At 35.1% G+C, this 11380-nt stretch overlaps 1 protein-coding gene across 1 annotated transcript; it reads right to left on the bottom strand.

The window, feature by feature from the left end:
* Positions 1-708: 708 nt before the first annotated feature.
* On the bottom strand, positions 709-10067 carry LOC110614404 (homeobox protein LUMINIDEPENDENS). The gene is made up of 13 exons (XM_021755928.2): positions 9558-10067; positions 9156-9183; positions 8213-8343; positions 7464-7879; positions 7293-7386; positions 7121-7214; positions 6471-6597; positions 6338-6389; positions 6225-6265; positions 6055-6137; positions 4915-5349; positions 2567-3126; positions 709-1985 (listed from the first exon to the last, which is right to left on the bottom strand). Exons 1-13 carry the CDS (start codon positions 9729-9731, stop codon positions 1053-1055), a joined length of 3168 nt encoding a protein of 1055 aa, XP_021611620.1. The 5' UTR covers positions 9732-10067; the 3' UTR covers positions 709-1052.
* Positions 10068-11380: the final 1313 nt, after the last annotated feature.

Below are 11380 nucleotides of genomic sequence, written 5' to 3' on the forward strand. Positions count from 1 at the left end.
AGCACTTTGACTCTACAATCAATTGCCATAGCCCATAACTCTTGTGTTGAAGAGCGAGTTGACAATCTAGTGCTAAATACAAGTTTAATGGCTCTTGTATTTCTAATGCACTCAAGAAAATCAACAGCCGGCATGGCATCTGTTCCATCTGGACTGATTTTAGGACAGAAATAATTTGGATAATGGGTAATTGTCACTCTATTAATTTCTGGTTGGACACATGGCTCCCTGATGGTCAAATTCTGGTAAATTCTGCCTTTAGGCCTCCAGATCTGACAATGCTCAATGATTTAGTTGCTAATTGCACAACAAGCAAATGGCCAATGAAATTGGAGAATTCTTGAATCACGCTTGAAATTTTGGAGCAATCACCTACAAGCTTAAAATTTTTAAGCTCCTGAATCTGTTATTTCTGAGTTAGACTAATTTATAGTTAATTTCTTACTTAAAAAAACTATGAAATTTACCCCTTTTATTAAATTGAATGAAATAAATGTGCAAACAAGGTTATCATTTGGTATTTCTTTTATTTAATTTTCTTAAATTTATTCATCCTCACAGATTTTGCTCTTGCAATTTGACTCTTGAAATCTCTCAATTTGAAGCTTAGAAGGATTTGCGCTTTCTCCGGTAAAGATTGCAATATAATACTGAATTCCTTATAAGAAGGTTTAAATTTATACTTCTACAAAAAAAAAAAAAAAATACTTCTTCGAAAAACTAAAGAGTTTTTTTTTTAATGAAATCAATAAATTAAAAGTAAGGGTTTTTGTGCACGCAATCTCCCACCTAGCTCAAACCTCACTCTTGAATCTTGAATGGACACAAAGGGCCATCCAAGCTTTACAGAGAAAGAGAGATAGAGAGAGAATTTAAGGATGGTATAAATTCGCCAGCATTAGATGATTTTCGTCAAAACTCGAAATCAATAGGAAGAGACTTTCACATCCCAACAAATGCAGTTACAGCCGGAACCGTCTTCTTTGTTCCAAATCCCCATTCCCAATCCTAATGTCTCTATCCCATCCTCAACACATATTTAATCCAATGTGTCAACGCCACCTTCTGTTTCCGTTCCGGTAATGATCCCACCGCCCAGAATGATTCTGTTGCCTGGACCCATTATCAGGAGTATACTTCCACCCAGTATTTATTCTTCCGGATCCCGTATGGTTTCTTCCTTGCATGTACTCCGGTGACCTACCAGGACTATTCTCTGGACTCCAAGATTCAAACCCTTCGTCACCCTTGTATTCATTTCTCTCCCAAGGAGGACCTGACCTCACTTGAGGCTGTACAGACCCTCGAAACATTCCATCGTTATTGGTTTGGTTAACTTGAGATGCGGAAGTGGAAGCTAATCGCTGCCTAGCTCTCCAGGAATCTGGTACCGAAACAAGGTTTCCTGTAGATGCCTGGACAACCGCTGGCTCGGACACGAGTGAATGCGGCCGAGTTGGTGTTGGTGTTGCTATTGGCATTGGAAATGAATCTTGTCGTCTGTCAGGAGCATTCATTGGGAAAGATACAGATGGAACTGGTTTAACGTTGTTCACTGTTTCTATCCGCATCGAAGTTCCAGCTGTGGCTGAGAAGTTATTTAAGCTATGGCTACTAAAGGGTAAATTTTTCGTGGCTAAGCCCATTTCTGAGGACTGTGTTTGTAAGACCGTGGATTTTGAGGGGAAAGATTGATGTGATGGGAGAACCAAAGAAGGTTGTCGGTTCTCAGATGTACTGGAAGTTGTTTGAGGCCATGAAAACGGAGGCATTGCCCCTTGTACTTGTTGGGGTAGCATTTGCAGGCTTGCTTGCTGTTGAGGCATTCTAGTGCTACTGGCTTGATTCTGAGGCTGCACTAAGCCGGTAAGCTTATCCACGGAGGAATTGTGAGTAGAGACAACCGGATCAGTATAGGCAACTCTGTTCCTTCTTGAACCTTGCTGTGAAAAGGGGTTCTTGGCATCTTCAGGTCTCCATCCACTCTGCAAATTTTACAGGATTAAGAAACAAAAAATTATATTAGTATGGAATTACAACAAAGTGAGCAAAAAAATTCTTTAAAATTTGTTCTACGGATACTAATTTTGGTTTGGCGACAAGAGGACAAGTGGGGGGCAAATTGTCCAGCTACTCCCAGACAATGGATTAATCAGCCACGTTCTTCTACTACGGACCTCCAGTGGCAGAAAGAAAACAGAATCAAATATTCATCATCCACAAACCCTTATAAGACACTTGCACATTTTCCCACACGGATTCATTCTAATCTGTTCTAAACCCCCCACCCGACCAACAGAAGTACTAAAACCAGTGCACTCCCATGGAAAGACCCAATACCCAGACTGGTTAGGCTTAAGTTTTGGACTCTTTTCTTGTTTTTTTTCATTTAACCGGTTGTTATTGACAGAGTTACCTTCCACTTCTTTTAATTTAAAGCGTGGATTATTATATTTATATAAACTATAATATATTATACGGAGGAACGGATCCCTCTGCCCCAAGGGAGTTGACAAAAGTTGAATGATTTGTGGCAAAACTTGCATCATGGACCTAAGTCACGCACCGTTCCAGGATTGCTCGAGGGAGTTGGCGATGGAAGAGAAACTTCAAACTTCTCCCTTACTTCTCCACCAAACCCACTTAAACTATTCGCTAAGCCAGCCCCACTCTTCTTTATCATATCAAGCAGCTTCACAGTTTCCTCGGCTGATAGATTACCACCTTGGGCATTAGTCAATGCAAAAACCAATTCCGGATTTTTGAGCAATACGGCAAGCAACTCAAGGTCAGGCTCTGCAGCACTGCCACCTTCATTTTGGGTCAAGGAGAGTGCAGGTGCAACTACTGTGTTCTCTACTATATTTTCATTATGGGACACCTGTGTTTCTGCAGCATCAGCATCAGCATCAGCATCAGCATCAGCAGGCTGTTCAACTGGGATATCTGGGGTCAACGTGTCATCGTAGTCCATCTCAAGGTCCCAAGGTTCCTTAGGATTGGATGGTATATCTAGGACTGTCCGGTAGACGGTTTCAATCTCCCTACGATTTCTGTTTTTCTGAACATCGACTTCTTTGCTATTCTCACCAGTGCCTACTCTCCAGAGACTGTTGAGTTTGATTTCTGCATCATGGAAATGAGAATAAAACGCTGAGAAGTGAAAAACCAGAGAACGTACAGTATGACAAGGAAAACGACAGTGGAAGAGCAAAATCCTCAAAAATGAAAACATTTTGTATAATAAACATCAGTGAACCACTTTAGACTACACCATAAAATCGCCGGGATTCCCTGGGACGAACCACATGCAAGGTGCAAAGCAATTCATTGGTTTTAAGATGTGCGATTATCGAAAATGGAAAGAAAAAAATGATAACAGGTGTGAATTATGCTGACACCATCCATGCATCCTGCATGGTCGCCTACTTAAGCTTGCCTTACTACCATTTGATTTCACCGCAGTTCAGCAGTAATTAAGGCTTCTTACACATTGAATACAAACATAACCATTAATCGTTTCATGGAATTACAAAATTATATGCAATATTTACTTTGCCTGGTAATTTTACTGCCCCGCATCGATGCCAACTATTCTGGCCCCACACAGTTGAAGCAATCCTCTTTCCAAAAATAAAATAAATCAGCTACCCTCGGAATTTAATGTCTCAGACAGGATGAAACGTAATCATGCTCCAAATTAATGACACAAACAACTCTTACAGCAGTTCAGCAAACTGAAGCGTATTCAATTAGCAATGAAGGCAAGCTTTTTTAACTAAAATTCCGTCATATTTCATTAAAGCAATCATACACTCATGGTCCTTAGCAACCACAATGTCCCAACATCACAACTGAATTCTGAAATTTGCAGGTTTGAGGTTAAAAAGGTCGTTTGACAACAATAATGGACAACATACTTGAGGAAGAATCAAACTTAACCATAGGTCACCCGAAGAAAATGAACATTTTCATCAAATATGCGCAATTGGCATTTCCACCTTCAGTATAGCTGTAAACTGAAAAGATGGTGAAACTTTTTTTCAATTTTTGCTTATAATTAAGGTACCATTATCTCAGTGAACTGACTGATTGTGCGGTTAGATCATCAGCATTGACATAGAATCCCCTCTATTTTGATCCATCATAATTCACAAGCAACCCAAAAAAGGCTGGTTACCATTACATTTCCTGAATAACAGATTTAATGTCAGAAAGCCACTAGCATTATGAAATGTGTTTACCAAGCCCCCACAGGTTGAATAATAATGTTTTTCCACTCCAGTTAAATGGCATCTTCAATTCAATTAATAGTAATCCATTTATCATATTAAATTCAAAAGTTCACAAGATCCAGCATAATATAATGTAGATATGGAATTTAATGGAAGAGAAAACGTTGACAAATCAAAATTTTACTGAACAAGCAAGATGAGGGAAGTGGCCCGTAATTTTCAAACAACCAGTATCTGCACAGGGTGATCCAGGCGATCAATTTCATATATTTCTTGATTAGGAGTTTGTTGAAAGAGAACAAAAAAAATGGTTGTCCGCACGTGTTTAAGAGATGGAAATTGAACATGTGCCAACATTTTACTAGACTTTAAATTGTTATTCCAATTGTCTCCATATGCAACAAAGAAAAAGGACGGCCACAGGGACAAATGGTAATTAATGAATCAGAAAGATCTCAGCATCTGCGGTTGCATAAAACTAACAGTCTTCACAACATGTGCAGGAATTGCTTAGGAAATATACTTCTGTTGCTTAAAATTCAGTTAACTTTATAAGACAGTCCTCCTTTTAAAAACAAAATCTTCCATCATCCATAAAACATTACTGCATAAATTTCCATACTATTATTACTTGCAAACATTTGAAATAATCAACAAATAAAAACCAAAACAGATGTACCTGATGGTGTCTTCCAAGGTATCTGGATCCTCCTGCACACTTCTCCCATAGGCTCCTTTGAATCCATTTTATGCTTTGGATCAAGGGAACCTTCACGCTTATCAGAAATTTTTGAGAGAACTATTAAAGGTTTTTCATGTTCCACAGTCTTAGGCTGAAGGGGAGCTTTAGAAACTGGGAACAAATTACTGGATTGAGTATTTGAGGGTTTACTGGAACTTTCTGTTTTCATAATATTAGTTCCAATAGATGAGGAACCAGTTTTTCCATACTTGCCCTGCATGAATAAAGCACGCATTTTTGCTTTTTGGATATCATCAGTAGACATTGGGCGACTTTGACTGATGGATACTGCTTTTGTAGCCTGGGGACTTTTGCTAGCTGTTTTCTGGCCAGGCTGTTCCACAAGTTGCACTTTTCTACGTTCTCTGGTAACTGGAAAGAGCTAAGGACTATATGTAGAGTTCATTCATGCATATACATATTAGAAGGCCAAAGCATACGCATCGTTAGATATCAGTTCAGGATCAGATTTACCAACTTCCTAGATAAATTGTCTTAATGTGAGCTCTCAATTCTACACGTTTAAATTTCAAGCAATTGGAAAACAATTTCTTCATGGCTTCATGCACCAAATCCAGAGGGCATCATTCTCAAGCACAAGAGTAGCAGACGCCAGATGGAATAGGGCTGGTAAACCATTGGAGGCCACTACCAGCTATTATGACCAGAAAGAACCATGTCAGTCTAGACGGCTAAGGTTCTCTATCTATGACTCCAAACTTCAAGCAGACCATGAATGCATTTACTTAACAGCAGAAATACATCTGATTTTCTATTACGTATACATCAGCTAAATACAGCATAAATAACATGATATTACAAATAACTAAAGGACTTTTGAACTCTTCATCTGATGTAATACAAGCTCACTGAAAGAAAACTTGCACCAGGAGATTAATGCAAAGTGGTAACATCAGTAAAAGACTTCATCCCTTGACTTATGAATTATTTTTTCCAAAAATATGTTCGTTAAAGTGGAAGGGGGGAGGGGGGGGAACTAAAAAAGTACTATTACTAGCATTTCACAATCCAAAACAAAAAAGATAAGTAAATAGAAGTTAAAAATATTGAGGATACAGGATACACCTAGGACATGCTTCTTACTTGAATCATCTGTTGATGATGGCAACAGCTTTAATGTTTGTGAAGGCTCCACTTTCCTGAACAGCAAATGTAGGCTCAGTATCTCAACTAACAGTAAATATTCAATGAGTTGAATGTCAGTTAAAGAAGGAAAAGATATATACCTGGTATTTTCTAAAGTTCCAGGAGTAGTAACACCATCTTCCTGTAGCAATAAAATATATTAGAGAACATCATATAATATTAACTTGATTTTACCAAATTGTGAAGAACTTACAGGATTACCAACATTAGGCTGCCATAATTCATTGCCCATAATTTCATCAATGCTGCATAAATTAAAGCAAAAATGAAAAAACGACATTGATTGGACATATGTTGAAATGTAAAGAAATAAGAAATAGACTTGCCTCTGCTTCAGTATCATTTCTTGTGCATCAACAGAAGATTTCACACCACTTGGCTTTTTCATAGCTTGGCTTCTTGCAAATATCTTGCTCCATCTTGATAACAAAACCCTTGCCCTGTTTGATATGTCTGATCTTAAAATCAGATAATGAGATTCAACATGATCACAAGGGGGATGACATAATAAAAACGGAAGGGGAAGATGCATGTTGTAGATAATACAAACAAAACTCCACCATTGCGGGTACACCATAAAAAAAAATAAAAAAAAAAGGAAAAAAAAATTGCGTTTACAACTGAATGAAAATTCTATCAGTCACATACTCACATATACATGAAAGGGTAACACCATCCACCTTGAATCGTAGTATATTAAGATTACAAAAGGTTTCCTATACATACATTTATACGTAGATAGATAGATAGATTGATAGAGATAGAGAGAGAGAGAGAGAGAGAGAGAGTAGACAATGAAGACATATAATAGGTCTTCAGAAACCTTGAATATGCCAGATAGCAAGAAAGCCCTACCTATATATTAACTGTGATATTTAAGCCAAACTGTCTTATGCATGTCCTAATACAATAAAGATGAGAGAGACAGAGAAAGTATAAAAAAGTCGAACAAAATAATATTTGAACAAAAATACACCTGATGTCCTGTAAAACCGCAGCCTATTAACACTGTGCAGTATGGCTGACATGTGTTCAGGAAGAGCTTTATGTAAGGGCAAATGACAAAGAACCTGCACGCCAGCAAATTATTCAATCCTAAGCAAGTTATGAGAAAGACCATAAGCAAGGCACAGGAAATGTGTATGTGCCTTCAGGGCAACAAGAAGAATGCTTGTTTGTTCTTCAGCAGCTGCTTGACTCAACCATGTAGCCAAAATCATGACACCACCCTTAGTTAAAAACCTGCAACATGACACAACAGTAAACTGATCAAGAGAGGGAAAACGATGAAAATAAATGCAAAATGATTTGGCAAGTACCAATTTAGTACTGAGGGATTTTGTATTTGCAATATCCATTCCATCAATTTCTCTTGGCCAGAAAATGTTTCTTCCTTCCGCAACAAAATGAAAATATTCTCAACAAAATTTTTGTCTAAGTCATTTAAGCCAGGTAATATATCATCCTGTGTTGAGCAAGATGGTGATTCTTCAACACTGGAAGGACCAACAGAGCTTACAGGACCCCCATTGGGACCAGCAAAGTTTAAGGGAACTGGATCAGGATCAGGATGCACAGAGTTTAATGGAGCTAGATTAATAGGCATCATAGGATCAGAACTTGCTGGAACCTCATCTTGTGGTTGTTCACGTACAGTTGTTCTGGCAACTTTCTCCCTTGACAAACGGACCAGTTTCCTAACTCTTGAACGTTGGCTAGCAAAGAAATCCCGAACCTAGAGTAACACCAAAAGTAAGCAAAAAAATACACATCCATCCAGTAGTAAATTAAGGTCCAGAAAAGGACCAACTGGAACAAAAGAAAGGGTGGGGAGAAGATGAATGATCAACTATAACAGAGCAGTTGGTATAATTTTAACAAGGGTTCTTGATATATATGCATACAATCCATGCAACGCAATAAAAGGGAAAATGAATAGAGGAAGGGCAAAAGTTTGTTACACTTGCATGTATTTTTATACCATAGAAGACTAACCATAAAGAAGAAGCAATAGACGAAAAGGAATGGGTAATTGATGTTTGCAAATACATGCAAATGGAAAACACACCTGTGTGACTGTTACACCAAATTGAGCACTTATTTCACGAGATTCCTTCTTGCTGATTGCATCTTTTAAGGAGAAAACTGCTTGCATATACTTTATAGCCTTAGGATTTAGCAAATCTCTAGGCCTTTTTCCTGCCAAATAAATAATCAAATTAGACAATGACCCAAAAGCAGCAGAATTTACAAGATAATGCTCAAGTATACGGAAACAAATTGACAAAGTAAACGCACTGGCATGGGAAAAGGAGGTCATTAAAGCTCACTTAGTTAGTTAGTTTGTCCAGAAGAAAAGGCGATCCTCAATTAGCAACTAAAATAAGTAACCATCAAAAAGCATACATTTTGATAGGATCTCAAGTCAATTTAAGCCACTAATGAACCTAAGCCAATTTGATTTTGTATTTTAGCACTCCAATTGCATATGAAGATTTGGAATATTCATGACTAATGATACCAACATGTGGCTGAGCCACCTACTTAATGCTAATTAACTTCAATTCAAAAGAGCAGAAAATAAGGCTTATTTTGGTTCATGGGATAGGATAGCCAACACTTAACTTCAGTTCAAATTTTAATATGGGAAACTATTTCATGGAATAACTTTATATTTTTAATTTTTTAAATTACACTTTGAAATGTGTGATCATCACTGAATAAAAAATATTTTAAATTAGTGTGACATAAATCCCACAATCAAGTAGAGAGTAATTATTCCGTTATCATGAATTGCTATACTATTCCTAACAAGTCTTAAGGTCCATATACATACAATATATGTGTATTTTATTGTTGCCAGGGGTTAAATTACTTATTTTCATAGAAAAGAAAGAGTTTATGTTTAAGATTCCTTCAAAATTGATGGCAATAAAACAAAAACACTACAGATTAAAGAATTAATAATCACTATGCAAAATCATCTGTACAATGCAAACGCCACAACTTACCAATTTTTATTGACATAGCACCAGCTGCCTGCACACGATTTAAGAAAAATGTCAGTTAGAATCATAACTAAGGGAAGAATGCATTCCTCAAGATAATTTTACCAACAGCTTATAAAATACAACTTTCAAGTTTCAAATAGTTGTTTCACATCTTTGCATCAACTCATCACGCACCAGAATTCGGACCCTAATAATAGAATTATCCAGCAGGCTATACATAATAGTATAGAATTTATGACACACATAATATATAATTACAACTACAATTTTGTCCCGGAAAAAAATGCTGCTTGCTCTTGCCCTTTGACTGTAAACAACTAAAAAAGTTTAATCTCGATGGCAAATTTCAGGCTTTCCATAGTTATTATCGACATCAAAATTCGCAATTAGGGTCAAACTCACCATCTCCTGAGAGAGAGGATTGACACCGGTGAGTTTGCATTGATTGACGACGATGCGTTGAAGTTGATCGATCTGACTGTGAAAAAGCTCCTTCTGCGAATCCAAAAACTTGTGAAATGACTCGACGGAGCTCCCAATCTCTATTTCTTCTAAATTCTCCTTCAACGCCTCCATTGTGGAAGTAGAAGATTGGAGTCGCAAAGATAGATATGCCAGAACAACGCATTACAGTACCGTCCAAAAGAATAGAGAGTGTAAAATCGAAATTAACATGTAATAAAATAAAAGAGTTTGAATTAGGGTTAGGGTTACGTTGGGAGAGGATGGAGCGTGAGGGATAGGGAAGAGGGTACAAACACAGTTGGCACGTGAGGCGATAATAGAGGCCAAAAAGAAAACTTCCATTGGCGAGCGCGTTAACGCTGCAACGGGATCATTTAATCAAAATTTCACGATCGACCGCCTAATCCCATTGTTAAACGTCGAATGAGGGGGGGGGGGGGGGGAAATAACACCTTTTTAACGATTTTAGATCGATCTCGGTAGCTTCGGCAACGGCCTATATTCTACGTGCAATTTATAAATGTAATTAATTTTAAGGGGCTAAAACCAATTTTTATCTCTAAATGGTTTAGTTATCATATTATAATAATATTAATTGTTGTCAAAAATATAATTACATTAAATTGAAAAGTCATTAGATAAGTATTTATATTTTTTAATCTAATAAAATTTAAAAAAATGATTTTTTAAAATATATATATATATATATTGATATACTCAAAAAATTAACAGAAAATAAAAATAAAATATAAAATTAAGCAATTAATTTTTTAAAATAAAGAGATTCACATAATTTATTCTATTCTTAATTTTATTTGATTTTTAAATTATCTTACTCTCGATTTTGAAATGATTATAAATATTTTAGATAATTATGAATGTATAGTAAAATTAATATTTTAATTTAGTATTACATTGATGTTTTCTCTTGGTACAAATGCAGATATAATATTGATATAAATTTAATTTTTTAATGATTAATCATGAACTACATAGTTTTTATAATTCTTTCGTAATATTTTACATATTTTATTTAATTTAATTAGATAAAAGTGTTTCTAACGATTTTAAATTTAACTTGAAACTCTTAAATATATATATATATTTTTCATTTAATCTAGTTTATCACCTCTTCTGCGAGTATAAACATGTTTTTACTAGTTTTTTTAATTTTCTTTTATAGTGGGAGGCCCTCTTGTCACAATCTAAACTGAAATTAAAAATTTTGAAAATTTTAACTCTTATTACACTCAAAATCTGGAATATTTGAAAAAAACATAATCGATTTATTTTTATAAAATTTCAAAAAACAATTTCTAAACTTTATCCCATTCATTTAGCATAATTTATTTTATTTAAAAAAATTCTCTTTTTTTTAAAAATAAAATTTTAAATTAAAAAAAATAACTTCTTTCATTTTCAATAAAAAATTCCAAATAAAAGTATATATTAAATTACATTCATATTTATTCCGCTCTTTTCATTTCATAATTTTTATTTATTTTTTATTTTTTTATTATTTTAAAATTATCATCCATTTTCTTTTTTAAATTATAATTATAATTTCTATTTTATTTTAAAAAATATCTCCAAAAGTATCTCTTAATATTAAATAATATTTAATATGAATATAATTGAAAAATTAACAAAAAAAATTATATTTTTTGATGTGTTAAAAAATAAATAAAAAATTATGAAACGTTGAGAATATTAATTAAAATTTAATAAATTTTTTAATTAATATTTGATATTTAATTTAT

This window comes from Manihot esculenta, chromosome 5 (assembly GCF_001659605.2).
Source record: "Manihot esculenta cultivar AM560-2 chromosome 5, M.esculenta_v8, whole genome shotgun sequence".
Taxonomy (NCBI): domain Eukaryota; kingdom Viridiplantae; phylum Streptophyta; class Magnoliopsida; order Malpighiales; family Euphorbiaceae; genus Manihot; species Manihot esculenta.

Excerpts from the sequence above, each read along its gene's own strand:
- LOC110614404 (XM_021755928.2), bottom strand. The coding sequence starts at position 9,731 with ATGGAGGCGTTGAAGGAGAATTTAGAAGAAATAGAGATTGGGAGCTCC. Across the intron at positions 6,598-7,120 it reads GCGGTTTTACAGGACATCAG|ACATATCAAACAGGGCAAGG; the intron begins GTGTATTTTTGT and ends TTTTAAGATCAG. Across the intron at positions 5,350-6,054 it reads GCATGTCCTAGGTGTATCCT|TTACCAGAGAACGTAGAAAA; the intron begins GTATCCTCAATA and ends AGCTCTTTCCAG.